At 30.0% G+C, this 22,624-nt stretch overlaps 2 protein-coding genes and 1 long non-coding RNA gene across 11 annotated transcripts; 1 reads left to right on the top strand and 2 right to left on the bottom strand.

The window, feature by feature from the left end:
- The first annotated feature begins 5,638 nt into the window (after positions 1–5,638).
- LOC107432764 (co-chaperone protein p23-2) lies at positions 5,639–12,477 on the top strand. Of its 9 annotated transcripts, none has more exons than XM_060813018.1 (10): positions 5,649–5,855; positions 5,973–6,156; positions 6,586–6,745; positions 8,706–8,740; positions 8,837–8,882; positions 9,241–10,335; positions 10,791–10,893; positions 11,062–11,146; positions 11,851–11,891; positions 12,136–12,477. In XM_060813018.1, the coding sequence occupies exons 1-6, from the start codon at positions 5,851–5,853 to the stop codon at positions 9,273–9,275; spliced, it is 465 nt and encodes a 154-aa protein (XP_060669001.1). In that variant the 5' UTR covers positions 5,649–5,850; the 3' UTR covers positions 9,276–10,335; positions 10,791–10,893; positions 11,062–11,146; positions 11,851–11,891; positions 12,136–12,477. The 9 variants fall into 9 exon arrangements, with proteins under 9 accessions (XP_060669002.1, XP_060669001.1, XP_060668998.1 ...); XM_060813015.1 differs by having other exon boundaries at positions 11,055–11,146; XM_060813017.1 differs by lacking the exon at positions 11,062–11,146.
- Positions 12,478–17,713: 5,236 nt separating this feature from the next.
- LOC132799844 (protein PHYLLO, chloroplastic-like) lies at positions 17,714–18,564 on the bottom strand. Its single transcript, XM_060812575.1, has 2 exons — positions 18,296–18,564; positions 17,714–18,095 (listed from the first exon to the last, which is right to left on the bottom strand). Exons 1-2 carry the CDS (start codon positions 18,339–18,341, stop codon positions 17,779–17,781), a joined length of 363 nt encoding a protein of 120 aa, XP_060668558.1. The 5' UTR covers positions 18,342–18,564; the 3' UTR covers positions 17,714–17,778.
- A 1,223-nt stretch (positions 18,565–19,787) lies between these two features.
- On the bottom strand, positions 19,788–22,423 carry LOC132799990 (uncharacterized). Its single transcript, XR_009634931.1, has 5 exons — positions 22,287–22,423; positions 21,912–22,178; positions 20,487–20,588; positions 20,344–20,409; positions 19,788–19,913 (listed from the first exon to the last, which is right to left on the bottom strand). It is a non-coding gene; the product is annotated as an uncharacterized LOC132799990 (long non-coding RNA).
- Positions 22,424–22,624: the final 201 nt, after the last annotated feature.

Below are 22,624 nucleotides of genomic sequence, written 5' to 3'. Positions count from 1 at the left end.
TATTAAAATTTTATATCTATATATATTATATATTTTGATTTTTTTTATATAGCATTTTTAAACTACCCCTTTTTTTAAACGAATGCTATGGAAACTATTTGAAGTTTTATATATATATATATATATATATATATATATATATATATATATATATATATATATATATATATATATATTATAGATATTTTAAGAATATTTAACATTTCTTTTTTTTTTTCCCCCCGAAAAGTTAAGTTGTATTTAGGTGTATTCATTTTCTCTTCAAAAATTTTAATTTTATATATATATTATTTTAATAAATCAAATAGCAAAATGTTATATTGTGACAAAATGATATGTTATCATTTTGTTGATTGAAATTTAATATATGTAAATTGCACAAAAACATGGTTTAGGCAAACTCTAATAGTTAGAATAAAAAAAAAAAGTTATTTAGGAAAAGAGAAAAAAAAAAAAAAAAAAAAAAGGAACCATTTTGTTATATCAATTAAATACATATTGATGTTATTGAGGATAATTTTCAAAAAGCACCATGTATTTCAATCTATATTTCAACTAAGTTTTGGATGGAAAATATATGTAAATTGCACAAAAACATGGTTTAGACAAATTTAAAAAGACATTGTACTTTAAAAAATTTAAGAGATTTATTATTTGAAAAGTTGGGTTGGTGTTGAATATTTAGAATGATAATTTCAGGATCTCTATGAATGTAAGTGAAAACCATGTGGATATTTTTTATTATGTCTCAAATTTATATTAGTCCACTAAGTAATTGTTTTTTATTGTTTTGTAAACATGTAAAGCTTTTAAAAGCTAGTAGCACTTATCTCGTGCGATACACGAAATGTATAACAATAATAGATGATATTAAATATAATGTATAACAATTAATTATATTTAAAAATTTATTTAAAAAGTTTTATTTCTAATAAGTATATTTGGATCATTTTGCTTTTAATCTAAACTATAAAAGTTTGTTAAGAATTATAAATTTATTTATATATATAGTACTATTCAATTATAAAATTTAAATTTCAAAATTATCTACATATTTTTTTTATCTATGATGTAACCATAATAGATGATATTAAATATAATCTATAATAATTAATTATATTTAAAAAAATTATTTAAAAATTTTATTGCTAATAAGTATATTTGGATTTTTTTTTTTCAATTTATACTATAAAAGTTTGTTAAGAATTATAAATTTAATTTCTATATATAATAATATTCAATTATGATATTCAAATTCAAAAATTACTTATATAATTTTTTTTTGTATATGGAATTTTCTTATTTAATTTTTTCATCTATAAAATTTAAATTTAAATTTAAATGTATTTAAATAATATTTTCCAACTATAGAATTCAAATGTATTTTTTGGTTTCTTACAAATAATTAATTTCTATATATTAAATACTCATAATATAATTTAATTATTTATCATTATTATTATTATTTATCCTATAAATATATTTTTATCTTATAAGATCAATTATTTATGGAATTCAATTACAAAATGTTTACCTATTTAATTTTTTTCATCAATAAAATTTAAATTCAAATCCAAATATATTTGTATGATTTAATTCAAATTCAAATGTATTTATATAATATTTTCCATATATGATATTAAAATTCAAATTCAAATATAGTTTTTGATTTTTTGTAAATAATTAATTTTCTTATATTAAATCCTTATGTTTAATTTGACTAGATAAATAATTCAATTTAAATGAAATAATAACATCCTCTATATCTCTTTCATAATCTAATATATATATATATATATATATATATATATATATATATATATATATATATATATATTAATTTAATGGGTCTTTTTTTATATTTATTTTAAAATATTTTTGATAAATAATTATTTTCATTATATTTTATAACTCATTATTTCTATTTATAATTATTTATACCATATATAGAATATTTTTAACAAAAATAATTATTTTATGAATATGATTGCATTGGAAAATTTTCTTCAAAAGCGTCAACAATATTAGTCTTGGACATAAAATTTAGTTTGTATTTGTATCTTGTGGTCTTAAATGTGAGATTGTTGAATCCAACTATAAAATTTTACATTAAATACAATTGACTTTTATGAATCAGTGAATTGAAATGACGAACCAATAAACACTTTATTGTAGCATAAATCCTTCCACTCTATAAATATTTGTTAAAATTTTTAAACCTTAAACAAAAGAATGGATGCATAATATCATAATATTATTATATATACATAAGATTATATTGTATAATCTATATAATAATAATAAGTACAATAATAATAATAATAATATATTTCATATAATATATTATATACACATGCATGGTATTGTATATATTATATACAATAATAAGTATAATTATAATAATAATAATATATATTATATAGTATATTATATACACATGCACGATATTATATATAATATTATATTTTATAATATAAACACATAATAATAATAATAATAACATATAATGAAAATAAAAATTTTAAAAAAATGCTCATTCATTAACACCATTTCAATAATACTAATTTATGATTTGTCATCAAAGCATGAGACCTTTCAAAGTCTTAAGACATGAACTTTGAATTTTCACTGCATTTGTTAACATTGATGCGGTTGATAAAATCGATCTGTTTGGACATAGTCTCCAAAATAAAATAAAATTTTTATTGATAATAAATATATTTGATTTGATGATCGTATTGCTTTTTCTTGCATGCCCTCAGTCTAAATAATTTCCTGTGTCTTCTTATTTTTATCTTTTTCTTATTCATCATCTTGAAAAAGTTGGTAGGCAAAAGTAAATCAACAAGCAAAGATTTTTTGTAAAAAATATCTTCTTATTTTTTAAGAGTTTCTACATCAAAATCATCAATTTCTTCCAAAAATCTATAGCATGATTCACGTATATACTTATAATTAACATGATCATATTTAGGATCTATTAAAAAAAAAAATTAAACCCTGAAACATAAATATGAGAGAAATAAAAATTAACAAAATATTGTATAACAAAATTTTAAAAAACCAAGAGGTGTCATTTACTAATTTATAGCCAAATATATTTAATTTATTTGGTAAATAAAATAAAATTAAATATTAAATAATAATACATGCAAAGGAATATTCTTTAAATCTTTCATTATATATATGCTATACATGCACGAGCCTATGTCTTTAATTATGATTACACAAACCCATAAATATATATTTGGTAAATAATATCAAATCAGATATTTTATTAAAAATTAATTATATATATATTTGGTTATATACATAAAAGGTAAGATAATGAATGATAAATAATAAATAATAATAAAAATATTTCAAAATTATTATCATATGTAATTAAATTATATCAAAATTTAATTTTATATATATTTAGTTGTATTTATAAAATATAAAATAATGAATAATAACTAATAAATAATAAATAATAATAATAAATAAAATTAAAAAAATATATTTTTAAAGGAAATTTAGAAAAATGGTGTGCTGACACGTGGTGCATACGGTTTTTTTTCTTTTTTTATATATTATATAGATTTTAATGCGAATAAAGAACATGTTTGTTTATCTCAATGGTCTAAGCTCATGGACCAACATGATGAACAACTATGGGCCATCCACAATGAACTGATCACCCTAAATAAATCACAAACATTCAATAATATTACCCAAATTAATTACCATGTTACCAATGTTTAAAGCTACAATCACAAAATGTTGTTTCTAAATTACACTTATGCTTAAAACTACAATCACAAAATGTTGATTCTAAATTACACTTTAGATTCTATTTTATATTTATAAAGAAAAAACCCAACCCAAAAATCAAATAAAAGGACCAGCATATGCACTTTATTACATTCTCTCATGTCAATTTACACCATTTATTATTATTTTTTTCATTCTTCAAACTTTAAATTTAAATGTAAAATAATAAAAAAATTGAGAGGAGGATATAGAAAATAAAAGTTTCTACGAGTATGAGTATATTGAAGTAAAGGAAAAAAAATTGAGTAAAAAACTTTCTAAAACAGCAATACCAAACTTCTTGCTAAAACAAGAAATTGATTATTGGTATACCTACCGTACTCGCTATGCTAATCTATGGCTCTGTATTACCAAAAAAATCTGGATGGGCTATGTGGCTATTTGATATTTGGTCATCTTTAGAATTTGATAAGAGATAATAAATAAATAAATTAAATAATTAATTAAGCACTTAATTTTTTGAAAAAAAAAAAAAAAAAAAAAAACAAGGGATGGGCCTAGTGGATGGCCTAGGCATTCGTCAAGGACAATGCAGTCGGACAACCACCCAAGTTAATCTTGACCCATATAAGGTCTCATTTCAATGGATCGTTTATATTCATGGCCCAACTATTTTTTTATTTTTATTTTTTTTCGAAGATAGGGATTTCTGTCTATTTATACCTTGTACTACTAGTTAAAAAGAGGTATTAAAAAATTTACCATATTTTCTAAGTGATAATGTATTATTAATTTATTCACTTATATTGAATTATATTTATCTTTTTAAAAATTCATTTATCTCAAACTATATTAATTTTACAACAAAAACAAGTATTAATATATATTCTTATTGTATCATCATGATAAATACATTAACAGATTTTTTGATAGTTAGCACAACTCATAGCTTAATTAGGCGTTCAGTCACAATAAGTATAACCTATAAAAAATATAGAAAGAAATATAAATCAAGAGAAAAAGAAAAGATAAGTTGCATGAAAGAGGGGACAATTAGGGTTGTCTTTAATTATTAATAAACTTATTACAAGCTTATTGTCTTGAGTTTGTGAATTTAACAAAACTTTAGGTTGAATTAGAAAATGAAAAACAAAACAATTTGTTTTCATATGGTTTGAGATCAATTTGTTGCTATTCTTGCATAATGTTTTTGGATTTTAACGTTTCGTCATTATTATTATTATTATTTTTTCAAAAGAATCAAAATGTCATGTTTTTCATAATCATATGCAGGAATTTTCCATCCATTCAAAGTAACAGAAATTGTTGACGGAGTGGCTAATTTGAAACTTGCTGATATAGATTGATAGTATATCAAACAAGAAAAAGAAGAAGAAGGAGAAGAATAAAACAAATGCCAAAAAAAAAAAAAAAAGAGTTTTCTCTTCTTTTTTTTTTGTTTTTTTTTGAAATTTACCCTATTGTATAAATGAACTACAATTAAATGGTCAATTTAATGAAATTTTAACCCCCCAAAAATAACAATTGGATATTCTCATTAAACCTTAACATTATTTGAAAAGAAAAAGGATTCTTTTCTTTTTTTGTTGGAAAGTCTTTCAAAAAATCTTTTTTTGTTGTAAATGATCAGAGATAAAATTGAATCCCCCACCCTTGACATAATATATATATATATATATATATATATTTTTTTTTTTTGCAAAACAAGAGAAAAGAAAAGAAAAGGAAAAAAAAAAAACAATGAAAAAAGAAAAAAGAAAAAAGAAAAAAGAAAAAAGAAAAAAGAAAAGGCATATTTAAAGCAGAGCAGCAGATACCAAAGAAACCGACAAACAAACAAAATGTTCTCATATATCACACACTTTATGTCATCAAAAGGTGGAAAAGGCATGGTTCTCACTTTACACCAACCAATAACGAATCGTTGACTAAAATTTGACCCCATAGACTCAACAGCGTAACACTCATTCATCTGCTTTCTATTTTTTTTCCTAGGGTTCTACTCCATTGCCCTGCTGATCGCTGCCATCATCATCTCTCTCTCTCTCTCATATTTGATCACACCAATCCTCCAAAATGAGGTTCACAAAAATCCATGCAAAATTCTATAGCTTTTTGTTCTCATTGCTCCATCAATTTCTGTTTTCTGAAAGTGTTTTTTTTTTTTTTTTTTAATTTTTGTTTTGGAATTCGAACAGTCGGCATCCGGAGGTTCTTTGGGCTCAGCGCTCCGACAAGGTTTACCTGACGGTGGCTCTGCCGGACGCTAAAGATATCAATGTCAAGTGTGAGCCTCCGGGTTTGTTCAGTTTCTCTGCTTTGGGTGCCCATGGCGAGCCCTTTGACTTCAGTTTGACACTATACGGTCCAATAGTCCCCGAGGTTAGAGATTTTCACATTATTATTTATTTATTTATTTTTCCCATTAATCATATTTTTTATTTGTTAAGTCTTGTAAAGAAGTAAGATTAATGTAGAAAATGTATTGCAAGTAATCCATAGACAAGTCTGTTTCTCTTGCCATTTTAATTCCAATAATTAAATTTTATGGTTATTTAATCATGTTAACCAATCAAACGTTATTCTCCCTTGGAGTACTTTAATGGGTGCTTTTTAGAGTGATTGAATACACTGTGATTTTTTTATTTTTTTTTCCCCATTACCATAAATGATTGTTTATTTTTAATATGTGTTTACAGCTATTAGTTCTCAAAGTTTCTTCAAGATAAACTTCTAGTGGGATTAGATTTCCCGTTCTCATTTTTATTTTTATTTATATTTATATTTTTGGTTGGCGTTATTATTGAGCAGAGTTGTAAAACTAAAGTGGGGTTAAGGAATATACTATGCTTCATCCAGAAAAAGCAGAAAGGATGGTGGAAACGACTCTTGGAGACGGAAGAAAAACCCGCACCTTATCTTAAGGTTGATTGGAACAGGTGGTGTGATGAGGACGAGGAAGAGTCAACTTGTAAGTTACTGTGCATTTTCTATGTATTAGATCTTATTGTTGGAGTATTTTCCGTATGCACGAAAATTTTCAGATTCGAGGCTTAAATCTAAGAACTTATTTGTGGACTTCAAGTCCTCATCATTAGAGCTTTTTCCCTGCACCAGAAAAAATAAAAATAAAAAAATGGTATATATATATACATTTTTGTTGCCTTTCTCTGGAACTCTAGAACAGGATTCCTCATTGCCGAGTTGACCTTTCCAGTAGAGTAGACCTATTCATTGTCAGTAATTTTACTGGAATATTATTCCAAAGTTTGTGACTGATAATAAAATTTTGGTGTTAATTGATTTGATAAAGAAAAATATCGCACATTATCTATTCTCCATTTCTTTAGGTGAATATATTCATGCTGTTCTTTGTCAAGTAATATTTAACATGTGATAGTTTTATTTTGATCACTCAACTTATGAGTTGCCTACTATTTTTGAGTCCAGCTGTAGATAGAAAATTTATGTTACTTCAGTTCTCACCCGGAGATTGTTATATTTCATGTATTTTGTGCTGCAAATTACTTCATTAGGTGTTCTGTTCGGTTAGAAACCTACTTAGTTACGGGTGGTATGTGACCATTAGTTTCTATTTCCCTTTGGCACTTTTGTTCTATGACTTCTGTTAACAAATATAATATCCTATGAGAAAAAGGTTCAGTTATCTTTTTGAAATTTACATCTGCAGATATCTTGTACAGACAGGTGCCACTCAATTATGTAGTTCTATTTATTTCACTGACTTGATATATTTCTTCACCATTTCTGCTCTTCGCAATTTTTAACTAATTCACAGGAACTTGTAATTAGCAATTCGTTTTAGAAATCAAGGAGAACTGTAATTGAGATGTGAGGACAGTAGTTGAGAACTGTAATCTGAAAACAGTAACTTGCTTGTTTAGAGAGGAATTAGTGGTAGTTGAATGGAGTTGGTTGGGATTTGAAGAAATGGTATGCAATGTTAGGAATTGCATAACAGCAAGGAAATTCAATAGCTTCTGGTAAAAAAGTTCTTCATTGAATTCTGAGTAGTTGAAGAATTAGAAAGTCCTATACACGGGACCACTAAGTTTAACTTGTAACATAAGGAACAGAAATATTTAATTTCCAACTTTAATATTAACTATATTCAACAAGATGGTTGGGCTCAGAACAAGACCCATGGGCTGCTTGCTAGTCATTGCATTGCAGCAATTCTTAAAATTATGAAAATACTTGTGATGGTGTTACCTATTAAGCCAATAGAAAACTGACTAAAATGAAACCAGAAGCAATATTACCTAAAGAAAACATAAAACAAGAAATGTCTGCTGTAAAGTTCATTATGCAAGGTCCTCCAGCTTTTCCTCACCTAAAGTATGGCCTGCAAATTTCTCTATCATAGGCTCACAGGTAAAATTTTCTTTCAGACATGAATAGTAATTTTTTTACTTGCCTATGAAAGATAAAAGTGCAGTTCTTTTTCTGCATTTTTTCTATATATTCATGAATCTGAAAGAAAATCTTAAATTAATGTTGAAGGAGAAATGGACAGGTGAAGATGTTAGAGCTATCAAACAATTCATCTTAATCTATTGTGTAGTAGTTATTTATGCTAACGAATGTCCTTATGGTCCTTTTCCACAAATACAACGTATCAAGCAAATTGGTGATACTGTTCTCACTTCCTAATAGTTTTCTATAGGATCTAACAGCATCTCTGCAATGTTTAGGCTGCTAAATCCAGTATCTCTTGTAGACCAAAGACCAGAGGTCCTTGAGCAGCTGGAAAATATTTATTGTTGACGGTTTTGTTATGCATATATTGCACCGGCTACAAATATTTTATTTTTATTTTCATTTTCATTTTTTATTTTTTTATTATTATTTTTTTCTGAATTCTCATTTGAAAGAATGTGACTGAGAGGTGTGACCGTCTTTTTTTGCAGCTGACTTGGCGTCCGAAGATGATGATGATGCTATGGTATGTTAACTCCATCCATTATTTATAAGCAAGGAGTTTAAACCCTTATGAGCTTTTGACCAAATCAGGTAGCATTAATGGTGTTATATTTTGCAGTATGGCAGTCAAGAGGCAGGAAGCAGTGATGATGAAGGAATGCTTTGTAAGTCTAAATTTTCTGTTCTCTAATGCTAATTTTTGTTGTGCCTTGAGAGGGTGTCATGTATTTGCAAAAAGAAAGTTATTTCCAGTTAAAAGCATGCGTATATGCATAGTATTTTGTTTTATGTTTCGGTAAATTTTCAAGACATTGTCAATGGATTCCTTGTCTTGATTTGATAAAATAGCAGATCTTATAAGATGAAAATGACAACTGATCTATAGATCTCTCTAGATTCTCTTTTTCTCTCATGCGTTGAAGGAAAAAAGTTTTGCTCCTTAGCGCCTTTTACCAATATATATATATATATATATATGTATATGTAAAGTCTTATAGCGTGGCGTGGTATTTGTGGTTGCAGATCTCCCTGACTTGGAAAAAGCAAGAGGAAACTAGCAATATGGGAATACTAACAAAAATATGGGATTTGTATATATCCAACTACGTTTTTGCTTTGGTTTTGTGGCAATGCTTTGTTGCATCAAAAGACCTGTGAAATTATTAATGTCATTTGTTCTACTTAGTTTGTTTGTTGCTTAGGTGTAGTTTTGATCTAGTGGGTTATGTCCCCATCCTACAGCGCGTGATATTGACGTGATATTATACTAAGTGCGGTAGAAAGGGAAAAAATATAATTTTTTTTGGATCTTAATTGGAAAATGTTAAAATCTTAAAGGAAGCTAATTCTGCAAATTAGTTTTACAAATTTACTTTCTTATAAATTAGTTTCTTAGAATTTATTATTTTAGTGTTTGGCTAGTAATGAAAAAATTAGGATATACAAATATTTAAATTAATTTTATTTATCAAGAAAAAAAAGGTAATTAAATTAATTTGTATTTTAAAATTGAATATAATTTTTGTATAATTTTTCATATCAAGTAAGTGTTCACGGAATTTGAGAATGATATTTATTTTTTGTAGGAACAGCTTTCTACCCTGGGAATTTGATTTTTATGGTTTATGTTTTCTCACTCAAACGTGTTCAAATACTGCTTAAAAAAAAAAAAAAAAAAAACTGTTCAAATACTAAAAACAGAGAATTGTAAATTCACGTAAACTTTCATACATTCCAAATGGGCTTTAAAAGAAATAGAACTTGTCAGAGGGGAATAGAATTTGTCATAGGGAATTTGACCCAATGCCCTTCTTTTAAAGCTTCTAATAAAATATACCTCTCATTTCTTAGTTTTTTTTTTTAATCTGCCCTCTGCTTTCCATTTTATCCCCAATGAAAGTAAAAAATTACTCTATTTTTCTTTCTTCATTCCTTCAGTCCGAGAAACCCAGAATCTTTAGTTTCTGCACTTTGTTTTTTTATTTTTCTTCATCCCCCAGAAAACCCACACACAATCTCATTAAGAAAAAAAAAAAAAAAATCCATACTCCATCTCCCTGCATCTCTTACTTCTTCTCTTGCAAACATATGAAAGACTAAGGAAAAATTGCGTTTGAGGTAAGGATCTGTGTATTTTGATTGTTTTTTTGTTTTTTTTTTTAGCTTGGGTTTTTGCTTGATTGGCGAAAGGCGAAGACGATGATTGGAATGGAGGAAACTAGTCGAAATCAAGTAGTAGTAGTAGTAGTAGGTTATACAATTTAGTGGGGTAATTAAATATTATGAGTGAGCTTTAGGGTCGGTTTCTTTATTACTTTAAGGTCAGAAACACTTCACGAGTGTTTGTTGAATTTTCTGATTGCAACAGAATATTAAAGGAAATTGAAAGAAAAGAAAGCCCAAAAAAACAAAATTGAAGAATAAGTTGAAAGCGGTTATGGTTAAAATCTGCTTCAAATGTTGAATCATTTGTTTTCTTGTTTATATGACACTCACCATCTTGCTAGATATCATAATTTAATTACATAACTTCATTTTGATTTTATGTTGGTTTCTTGTTTATGGTTATGAAGGTGAGCGGTAGTTGTGCAGAGGAGCTTTACTTGGAAAGTTTGCAGCATCAAATAGAAAGTGATCTTATGCCAAGTGCCCGATGTGACCAAAGTGATTCTTATGGTATCCTTTTAGTTATATGTTCTATGGCGAATTATATAAGTAAACTTTTTTTTTTTTTTTTTACAATTAGTTAATATTTAAAAAAGATGTTATACCTGCTATTTGGACCATGAGGTATACTATCTGTGTTGTTTAGTTTGCCCTAATTTCTTTCTGTTTAGTTTTCAGACAAGGTTGGAATTTCTTAGGCTTGGCTGGTGGAACATTATTAATTTTCAAGTTGATTACAAATATGCAGTTGGGGATAGGATAGGTGAACTGTCTTATACTTACTCCTATTTTATGAATTTGAGGTTGGTTGCCGAGATGTGGTATTAGTTTGCTTGTGGTTTTGTATTATAGGCTAATGGCACTCAAGACTTCCATGATAAACTGATATTTACAGATTGAGAAACCCATACTATTGGTTACAATTCCAAAAATGTGCTTGAAAATGCCTTAGGTCAGGTGCATATCGTTATCCTTGTGCACTTGGTTATGAGGTTGATGTAGTGTCCCTCCTTAACATATTGAAGTTGTGGGTTTATTTTTATTTTTATTTTTTGTCTATAAGTAATAATCGCTGCCCCCACACCCTTTCTGTGAATTTCATGTAACAATTGGTGTATTACTAGAGTGGATATCACGATGGTCTCATAGCAAGAGAAAAAGCTGTAGCGCAAGAGGGATTTAATATTGACTTTAAGGAATCAGTCCTTGTTGGGTACAAATGGGGTCTAGTTAGAGGTGATACTAGGTAAAAGAAAACAAAAGAGGAAAATAATTTGAATGCTCTATTGCTTATAGAGTTTTTAATGAAATTGCTATAAGCATATGATTAAAAAAGAATTTAAATGCTCTGTTACTCATAGAGTTTTTAATGAAGTTGCTATAAACATACGATTAACTTCTTTTCTCTGCTACTTTTGTTTTCCTATTTTGTCCAATCTGCATCTCCATGAACTGCCTTCACTTTAGTTCCTGAGGACTTGAAAGAGAGCATTTAAATTCTCAAGATGGTAACCAAACTCTCAAAGATATGAATTGTATGGTTGCTTTTCATAAGGGTTTGATAACATGGGCTAAGTGGGTAGATTCTACTATGAATCATAGTAAAACCAAAGTCATCTTCCAAGGAATTTTTCTTACCCACTACCATTAAGTTTACTTCTTTCCCATCACCAATTTTTTTTTTTTTGAAAACCAAAAATTAATTTCGTGAATTTCTTTGATGCTTTTTTTTTTTTTCCTTTTCATATTTAGTGGCAAGGGATTGGAATGAGCTAGGGGTGACAAACTGTGGACATGAGACAAAACTCCTTAGTGGATCAGTCTATCGAGGCGGATTGCCCAAGGAATTATATGTGGTGAAAGATGTATTAACTGGAATGAGAAAACATGTTCATCTGCTGGACATAACAACTCTATCACAACTCAGAAAAGATGCACATCCTGGCTTTTATAATGGCTTTAGGCGCATGGACTGTAACCATTGGTGTATTGTTGGACTTCTAGATACTTGGAATCAAATTTTTATGCATTTCTCATAATTGTTATGCTTGTTCTGGTATTTTTAGTTTATAAAAATGATCATACGGTTGCTTAGGTCCTTCCTTCCATAGATCAACATTTTTAAGGGAATCAAGTTTCAAAACACGACCGATCTTTTCATTTTCAATGTTAACTAGATATTGAGAGTTAAACATCATTAATGAAACTCTACAATCCTGGATAATTTAGAGTATTTAATATATTCATAATTTGAACCATAAATTTGCACGACTCTTTGATTTTTTTTTCCCTGGTAAATATGTCATTTAAAGGCCCACTCTTTAATTCTTTGGTTGTTAAATATGTCATTTGATAGTTTCCTGACCTTGCATGTTACATTAGTATATGAGTCTTTGGAAAATTGCATGGTGACGGAGGAATGAGGCAAGGCTGCATGAGTCAAACATATGAGGGATGCAAAGTGGTTGAGACTAAGACAAAGTTTTGAAAAAGTTCTCAAATTTGCACAAAAATTTGATTATTGTAGGGCTTTCAGTAATTACCAATGAAACCAACGGTAATCAATTTGTCTTTACTTGAAAAATTACCATAAGTTTCATTGGTAATTACCGAAATTCCTATGGTAATCATATTTTACCAATTTTTTGGGCCCTACAAGACCCCTTACGTGTGTTAAATGAAAAGCCATGCAAAATATGGATTCTAAAATTATCCCAAGGAGGGAAAACCCCAAAATATCTGAAAAATTTCTCAAATTGGCCAAAAAATTACGATGACTGTAGACCTTCGGTAATTCCCGATGAAACCTTCGGTAACCAACATATACCCTCTGGAAAAATTACCGAAGGTTTCATCGGGAATTACCGAAACCCCTATGGTAATCACGTTTTATCAATTTTTTGGGCCCCACAAGTCCCCTTACGTGTGTTAAATGAAAAAACATGCAACATATGGATTATCAAATGATCGTAATGAGATAAAATCCCAAAATTGTTTAAAAAGCTCTCAAATTGGCCCCAAAAATACGATTACTGTAGGCCTTGGTAATTCCCGATGAAACCTTCGGTAACCAACATATACTCTCTGGAAAAATTACCGTAGGTGTCATTGGTAATTACGGAAAATCCAGTGGTAATCACATTTTACCAATGTTATGGCCCCCACAAGTCCCATAATGTGTGTTAAATGCAAAGACATGCAAAATATGGATTCTAAAATTATCCTAAGGAGGGAAATCCCCAAAATCTCTGAAAAAGTTTTCAAATTGGCCAAAATTTTATGTTGACTGTAGACCTTCGGAAATTCCTGATGAAACCTTCGGTAACCAACATATATCCTCTGGAAAAATTACCGATGGTTTCATCGGGAATTACCGAAACCCCTATGGTAATCATATTTTACCAATTTTTTGGGCCCCACAAGTCCCCTTACGTGTGTTAAATGAAAAACCATGCAAAATATGAATTTTTAAATTATTCTAAGGAGGGAAAACCCCAAAATATTTGAAAAATTTCTCAAATTGGCCAAAAAATTACGATGACTGTAGACCTTCGGTAATTCCCGATGAAACCTTCGGTAACCAACATATACCCTCTGGAAAAATTACGGATGGTTTCATCGGGAATTATTGAAACCCCTATGGTAATCACATTTTACCAATTTTTTGGGCCCCACAAGTCCCCTTACGTGTGTTAAATGAAAAACCATGCAAAATATGGATTCTAAAATTATCCTAAGGAGGGAAAACCCCAAAATATCTGAAAATTTTCTCAAATTGGCCAAAAAATTACAATGACTGTAGACCTTCGGTAATTCCCGATGAAACCTTCGGTAACCAATATATACCCTCTGGAAAAATTACGGATGGTTTCATCGGGAATTACTGAAACCCCTATGGTAATCACATTTTACCAATTTTTTGGGCCCCACAAGTCCCCTTACGTGTGTTAAATGAAAAACCATGCAAAATATGGATTCTAAAATTATCCTAAGGAGGGAAAACCCCAAAATATCTGAAAATTTTCTCAAATTGGCCAAAAAATTACAATGACTGTAGACCTTCGGTAATTCCCGATGAAACCTTCGATAACCAACATATACCCTCTGGAAAAATTACGGATGGTTTCATCGGGAATTACCGAAACCCCTATGGTAATCACATTTTACCAATTTTTTAGGCCCCATAAGTCCCCTTACGTGTGTTAAATGAAAAACCATGCAAAATATGGATTCTAAAATTATCCTAAGGAGGGAAAACCCCAAAATATCTGAAAATTTTCTCAAATTGGCCAAAAAATTACGATGACTGTAGACCTTCGGTAATTCCCGATGAAACCTTCAGTAACCAACATATACTCTCTGGAAAAATTACTGTAGGTGTCATCGGTAATTACCGAAACCTCAGTGGTAATCACATTTTACAAATGTTATGAACCCCACAAGTCCCATAATGTGTGTTAAATGCAAAAACATGCAAAACATGGATTCTAAAATTATCCTAAGGAGAGAAAATCCCAAAATTGCTTAAAAATTTCTCAAATTGGCCAAAAAAATACGATTACTGTAGACCTTCGGTAATTCCCGATGAAACTTTCGGTAACTTTTCTAGAGGGTATATGTTGGTTACCGACACTTTCATCGGTAATTACTGAATGTCTACAGTCATCGTAATTTTTTGGCCAATTTGAGAACGTTTTCAGAGATTTTGGGGTTTTCCCTCCTTAGGATAATTTTAGAATCCATATTTTGCATGGTTTTTCATTTAACACATGTAAGGGGACTTGTGGGGCCCAAAAAATTGGTAAAATGTGATTACTATAGGGGTTTCGGTAATTACTGATGAAACGTATGGTAATTTTTCAAGTAAGGACAAATTGATTACCGTAGGTTTCATTGGTAATTACCGAAGGCCCTACAATAATCAAATTTTTGTGCAAATTTGAGAACTTTTTCAAAACTTTGTCTTAGTCTCAACTGCTTTGCATCCCTCATATGTTTGACTCATGCAGCCTTGCCTCATTCCTCCGTCACCATGTAATTTTCCAAAGACTCATATACTAATGTAACATGCAAGGTCAGGAAACTATCAAATGACATATTTAACAACCAAAGAATTAAAGAGTGGGCCTTTAAATGACATATTTACCAGGGAAAAAAAAAATAAAGAGTCGTGCAAATGTATGGTTCAAATTATGAATATATTAAATACTCTAAATTATCCAGGATTGTAGAGTTTCATTAATGATGTTTAACTTTCAATATCTAGTTGACATTGAAAATGAAAAGATCGGTCGTGTTTTGAAACTTGATTCCCTTAAAAATGGTGATCTATGGAAGGAAGGACCTAAGCAACCGTATGATCATTTTTATAAACTAAAAATACTAGAACAAGCATAACAATTATGAGAAATGCATAAAAATTTGATTCCAAGTATCTAGAAGTCCAACAATACACCAATGGTTATAGTCCATGCGCCTTACACATCATATTGACACGAGAATCATGTACAAAAACTAAAAACAAAATCTGAATTAGCAAGAGGAAATTGTACAAGCGTTTTATGAATAAAAACTAGAGAATATTACAGCTCCTACAAAAGCCTGTGTTGGTATCAATCCCAAATTGACCCAATGTTCCCCATCAATGTCAAAATCTCGAACACCAACTGGCACCACAATTGGTATAATGCCAAACTTTAGTGACAACATTAAAAGCATATGGGGCACCTCCACTAAAACGGAGACCAATTTGATACCTGGATGAAATCAAACTAAATATCTGCAGTTAGTTACAATATTTAGCATACAAGTTTCAAAGAAAATAATTAAATACCTAGAGTATCCATAAAGAAGTATAAAGGTTCAATCTCTGCCAACCTTCCAAAGTGCAGCATCAAATTCATCCACCAGTAATCTAACAAATACAAAACATGTAGCAGAGAACAAACTACAAATCACAGATGCAACAAATCAAACAAAACATCAACATGATCAACATTCAACAATGCTTTGGAATGCCAATAAACAAAAATTAATAAAAATAAATAAATAACAAACAGTAGAAGAATAAGAAAAAGCATACCATTGCACAACACAACTACGGTAATAAAAATATAAGCAATGGCACCAGGCAACTAAGTACAGCAAAGACATACATTAAATAAGTATCACATGTAACTACGTAAAGCAATAAATTAAATAACTATCACATGCAAAACCGTGACTAATGAACAGTCGAAGTTTTACCCTTGTTTTGCAAGAGCTCATTTGTTCTATCTATGGAGAAACCACAAACATTACTTAAATTTAATAGCATCTAGCTACCATTTTTAGAGCTGTCAAGGAAAAGATTCATACAAATCTAAAAGACCCAAGTATCCATGCAAAACAACGTACACCTAAATGCAGATAAAAAAATTGCCACTACAGTATACATCATATTTGCAATACCAAATGCAAATTACCAAACACGCAGGAACCTTTTAAGGCAATAGATTTTGCATCATAATTAGATGCATAACCATAAGCAACTAACCATCATTACTTAATCAATTTTTCATACCAACCACAAATTTCCAATAAATGGACAAAAGTATTCTAAATTTCATAAAATGTTTTAGAGCCTTTAGCATATATGTTGAAACATTCCTTACATAATTGCCAATGAAGAGTTCACGTTAATATTCAATTTCATTCCTGCCTTGTCATTTTCCAAATAGACCTTTCAAAAAAATAACTAACAAATCTTGAGTTGTTATTCAACACATATTCCGCTCGTTAGCCTAAAGCCACTTAAAAAAATGATTACATAACCTCCTGCACCTTGATGTCAATGGAATAGGGTAAGCCGTAAGTCTCAATAGCTCCAAAATTGTCCATGACCCTCCAAATAGAAGTTTGAAACATCCATCTTTCAGACTAACTATTCAAAGGAAACCTTTTCCTTTATGGAGTTGGGGAACCGTATTACAGACCCCCAACTTTAACCAGTTCAGCCATCAAGCTCAATAGGAAAAAAGGAAACTCTTGTCCTAATAAAGTTAAAATTATTTTTGCATATATATATATATATATAATGAACAACAGACAACAAACAATAAAAACCAAATGCAACCCCTAAATCATCATAGGAGACGCTTTTGATGAGTGAGAAATAAGAGATACGAGAATCTAAACCTTTTGCTCGTTGTCTTCTCTCCTGAGATAGAAGAATAACTCCGTGTAAAGTGAACAGCAGACCCAATTCCAAAAACTCCAACGGTTTCATTCACATACAATCACGATTTTATGTTTCCTTCGACATAAAAACAGAGGAAAAACTTCGCAAGACTCTGACTGACAGGCAAACCAATCCAAAGCTTTCGCACTGGAAGGCACAACGACCTTTAGAAATCCTCACAGAATCACATATGAAATGAAAACCAAACAAAACGACATAGTATCAAAACAGCAAAGTGAAACGACATAGTATGTGAAATGAAAATAACATACGGAATTTTCCAGTACCTGAAACCGAAAGAACCCATTTGAGGTAGAAGGAGGATTTAGCTTCAACTTCCCCACAGCATCTTTGATACTCTCTAATGCCTTCTCAAGCGTCAATGCCGGGGGTAGAGTATGCGTAATGCAAGTCTCCACCACAAAATCCCCGTCCTCCATTCTCAAATCCTTGCCGATTTCCATTATCAGACCGTCAAATCGCACACCGAACACTACCTAAAACAAAAATTATAAAAGCAAAAGGAAAAAAATTACAGAAATAGTAAAAACAAAAAAACATAACCCTAATTTCGATTCCAACTTATCCCAAAAGCAATTAGAAAAAAAAAAAAAATACACCCCACAAATGTTTTAAATAAACCCTTGAAACCACTCAAATCGAAAAGTCAAAGGAAAAATGAAGCAAACAGACCAGGCATTTTATCAGAGAGGCCAAGTGAAACAGCAAGCTTACGCATCTGCTTCCGCCATGCAGTACCACCCTTGAGCTTCGTATACAAATCCACATCCTCCTTCTTCACAATACCCTAATTTCGAATTCCAAACCATCAATTTCTTTCTTTGTATGGAATTTTGGTGACCGGAGAGACGAAACGGGGCTGTTTGGGAAAACAGCAACTAGGTGAAGAAAGCTTGATGGATGAATGAGAAGAGATGAGCCAGGTTTAGGGAAGCGTGATGAAGGAGAAGAGAACAGTTGGGTGAAAGAAAAGAAAGAAATAACATAAAATAAAAAAAAGTAAAAATATTTAATTTGGATATAAGGGTATTTTGGGATTATTAAAAATTGAAAGGGTAGAAAACAAAAGATAGCAAATGAAGGGGTAGAAATCGTGAAGCTCATCCCTATAGGGGCATTGGGCCAAATTCCCCAAATAATAATAATAATAATAATAATAAATTCCACAAATTAGCTAATATTCGGTGTCTCATCACATAAATGTGTTGAATCTATTAAAGTTTTTTAACAAAAAATTAAAAAAGGACTCTAATATTTTGGTGTCTCATGACATAAATGTTTTGAATCTATTAAAGTTTTTTTAACCAAAGATTAAAAAAGGACTAATGGTGGTGGAGTGTTTGGATGAGTTGGAGGATATGATTGTTAAAACCAAAATAGGAGTCACAAATTCACAATATAGTTGAAAGACTACTTATATATACACTTATTTATTTGTTTTATTGGATTCATACAAACGGTCTTGGATTCGAAATATTTTTAAAAAAAAATTATTGTAAATAATTAAGGAAAATTACAAAAGCATTTTGTTTTAAATCTCAACCTAAAAAAATGACTAACTTTTTTTAATACTTGACAAAAAAACATCTCTGATTTAATAAAATAAGGGATTCCCTCAAAAAAATTTTAAATAAATATAATGAGAACTGAAGACCTTAGCTGTCCTCATATGCGATAAAATGTTGTATGCAAACTGTGAAGAGTAGAATTATTGGTCTAGACATCAACAAAGGAAGAAAAATATCACAAAGCGAGTCATTATCAAACTGTCTTGTAAGTAGTCAGTATGCAAGTGGATATGTTGTCCTGAAGATTGAATTGGATAATCAAAATAATTAAGTCTTCCATCTAAAGATCTTATTTCCATTCACTGACTTCATATAAGAAATTCTAAGGAAATTTCAGAAATCATGGAAGCAACAAAGTATCTAAAATGTCTATAAAACAGATGAAATCAGAAATGGAAAGGCTTGAAATTGTCACAGCAATTAAACATCAGCCATGGTAGTCAAGGATCACCTACTGACAACACGATTAACTGTTGGTTGAACAAATATATGAACCCTGCAGAAAGCAAGTCGCTGTAAATAAGCAAAAAATACTATCTAGTTTACATGAAAAGAATCATGAAAAGGAAACTCCATATGAATGATAAACTTTCTAGGTACCATTTTTCAGGGAATCATGAAAAGGAAACTCCATATGAATGATAAACTTTCTATGTACTTTCATGATTTTCTTCATTTGGAAAATTCTCCTTCCCTGTATCAGACTTCTTATCTGCAGAAACCTATATGAACAACATAAAATAAAAGTGAAAAATATAATGAGCACTAGGAAATAAAAACCACCATAGCTGAATATATTAACCTCGGTAGAAATGGAGGTTTCTGTTAACGTATAGAATGTGCAACCATGGAGTTTAAACAGTAAATTTCCTTTATGATTCTCATGTTGATAATGAAGTAAATGCAATAACTGACAGTTTGCATTAAACATTAAGGAAAACAAGAATTATACATGACAACAATAACTGATAACAACGAAAGTAGTTATATTTAATCACCAACAGCAATTATAGTAATAAAATAACTATAACTACAATTATATTAAAACACAAATAAGCGTGCAGACAATTAAATTTAATAAATAAGCAGCATTCAATAGTGGAAAACACACAAGACCCAAAAAACTAATAATAATATAAAACACACAATTACCATCTTTAGAATAACCTCCACAGCACCTTTGCCATCACCAAGAGCTCCATCTATTTCATCAATCACCTAGAGAAAAAGTAGTAACTTGTTTCTTCTACATACATTCTAGAATAAGAAGGGTAACCATAAAAAATAATACCAACCAAGCACTTTGGCCTCGAGTCAACAGTGACAGAGTTCATCTGCACTACATCAAGAATTTTTGCTTCAATTGTTGATGATGACCGATCATCACTAGCATTAACCTACAGAGTAAAAAACACTTGAGGGAAAGATAAAGGAAATAGAAATAACAGACTAGAAGAGATAACAATGAAACTAAAAAGTAAAGTGTTAAAAAGAAAAAAAAAATGAAAAAAAAAATGTAGGGCAAAAATAATGTATGGGCTCATGTTTATGGACTCTACTAACATAAGTTAATAACATAGACACACACAAATATAAAATCAAGAGAAACAATTACTGCATACATCAATCAATCATATACAAGTCAAAGAAACATGGGAAATGTAAAGAGTATTCCACTATAATGGAAATCTTGTTTTCCAGTTCCTTGTTATGCGAAGGATATTTCAATTAAACTTGGGGATTTATCGGTGAGCAAAAGAAGTCCAGAAAAAAAAATTTCACCAGTTATTGCAAATCAGAGCTCTTTTTCCCTCAATTTTTATACAGATCAATCTTCAAAGCAGTTACTTTCTTTTCCAAATACTTAAGCTAAGATTTCCACATTCATTGTTAGCTACTGTGACTTAGCAACAATCTGCGGCTTACTTATTGGAGACACAACATCCTCAGCATCTTCACTTTAAGAAACCGTTTTGAGAAAACCATTCATTCGTCCATTAATACAGGCTACTTAACAACTATCCCAAATAAATAAAGGACCAGTTGGTTTTCTTGTTGATGAACTCTCCTTTGCTAGGTTTTTATATATAACATTGAGGTGATCATCAACATTATATGAGAGAGATGAAAGAGAAATATATATGAGAGTATAGAATCAACAAATCCAAATGACTAGGGTATTTCATAGTATATTTGCAAACTGGCAAACCTAATCAAGGCAGTTTTTATTGTGCAAATAGTATGTGTCCTTGATCTTATACAGGAAGCCTTGAGAATGGTGAACATGAGAGCTAATGATAGAATAAAATTATCAAAAGATTGAAAACAAAATATCAGTAAATCAACTAAACCAAAACCAAAAAAAGATTATCCAGCAAAAAATTCCACAAGACAAAAGAAAGGTTATTCAGCAAAAAATTCCACAAAGGAGAAAAATGCCACCAGGACTTCTGGGAAGCTACCCAAAAAGCACTTCCTAAGCGATTGAAAATATCAAATATTTGTAACATGGTCAATGCTTCCTCATAGTAAATGTGACTGGCATGTGGCAAGCACCTATCAGAAACATCTTTTTACATGTTCGATTTTACAGTATCTAGTACCGATACAGAAGAAAATCATTACTAAAAACATAATAATTTCATCTTATGTTTTGAAGAATGCATAGATCGATAAGATGCATATTAAACAGGACAAAAATATAATGAAAAAAATCTTACCTTCTGTTCTGGTGGACCTGTAGACCTTGATTTTTTGTTCCACAAGTCTTGAACACCTTTCGCACCACTATCTTTATGGTCCAAAGCATTAGAATGACTAAAATATTCCTTATTCCATCTTGATCCTCTGTTCTTCCTTGGAAAATTAGAATCCAGAGATTTTTGATGTTGAGAAATTGAAGAATGTCGTCTTAAAGCAGATAGAACATCATCTGGGGTACTCCATCCAGCATCATATCATCATACACATCTCTCAGCAAGAGATGCCTACCACCACCGTTATTTAAAAAAAAAAAAAAGAACACAACTTTCACAATTTCTCCCAAAAAAAAAAAATCCCAAAACCACAAAAAGAAAATCAAAATTAGAATCTACCTTCTCTGCGCGGTGAGAGAACCGATAACAGTGTTATACTCAGAGACATTGCTTGCGTAGTTCCTCCTTGTGTATTCCTCTGTTGAAACCGCACTGAAGTATAGCCGTCCCACCTCTCGCAGCACTGAATTACGCTACCCTGAATTATAACAATCTAAAATATATTATTTATTTAAAAAAAAAAACTATTTCATTATTAGCGAAACGAGTAAAAAAATGTCTGGGAAAAAGCTTAAGAATTTGAAAATGGAGAGGAGAAGATTACCAGTGATTGATAGAATGAGCCTCATGCTTTCCTACTTTGCTGTTGCCTACCTGATGCTTCTGCTTCTGCTCCA

Source organism: Ziziphus jujuba, chromosome 11 (genome assembly GCF_031755915.1).
Source record: "Ziziphus jujuba cultivar Dongzao chromosome 11, ASM3175591v1".
NCBI lineage: Eukaryota > Viridiplantae > Streptophyta > Magnoliopsida > Rosales > Rhamnaceae > Ziziphus > Ziziphus jujuba.
Note: the sequence above shows the minus strand (reverse complement) of the source record. Positions and strands in the feature narration are given on the sequence as shown.

What these genes read in the sequence shown, in the direction of transcription:
- LOC132799844 (XM_060812575.1), bottom strand. Translation starts at nt 18,341, where the DNA reads ATGCGTAAGCTTGCTGTTTCACTTGGCCTCTCTGATAAAATGCCTG. An exon ending in CCTCTCTGATAAAATGCCTG is followed by an intron (nt 18,096 to 18,295) that starts GTCTGTTTGCTT and finishes TGTTTTAGGTAG; the next exon opens with TGTTCGGTGTGCGATTTGAC.
- LOC107432764 (XM_060813013.1), top strand. An exon ending in ACGGTCCAATAGTCCCCGAG is followed by an intron (nt 6,157 to 6,585) that starts GTTAGAGATTTT and finishes ATTATTGAGCAG; the next exon opens with AGTTGTAAAACTAAAGTGGG. An exon ending in AAGATGATGATGATGCTATG is followed by an intron (nt 8,741 to 8,836) that starts GTATGTTAACTC and finishes TATATTTTGCAG; the next exon opens with TATGGCAGTCAAGAGGCAGG.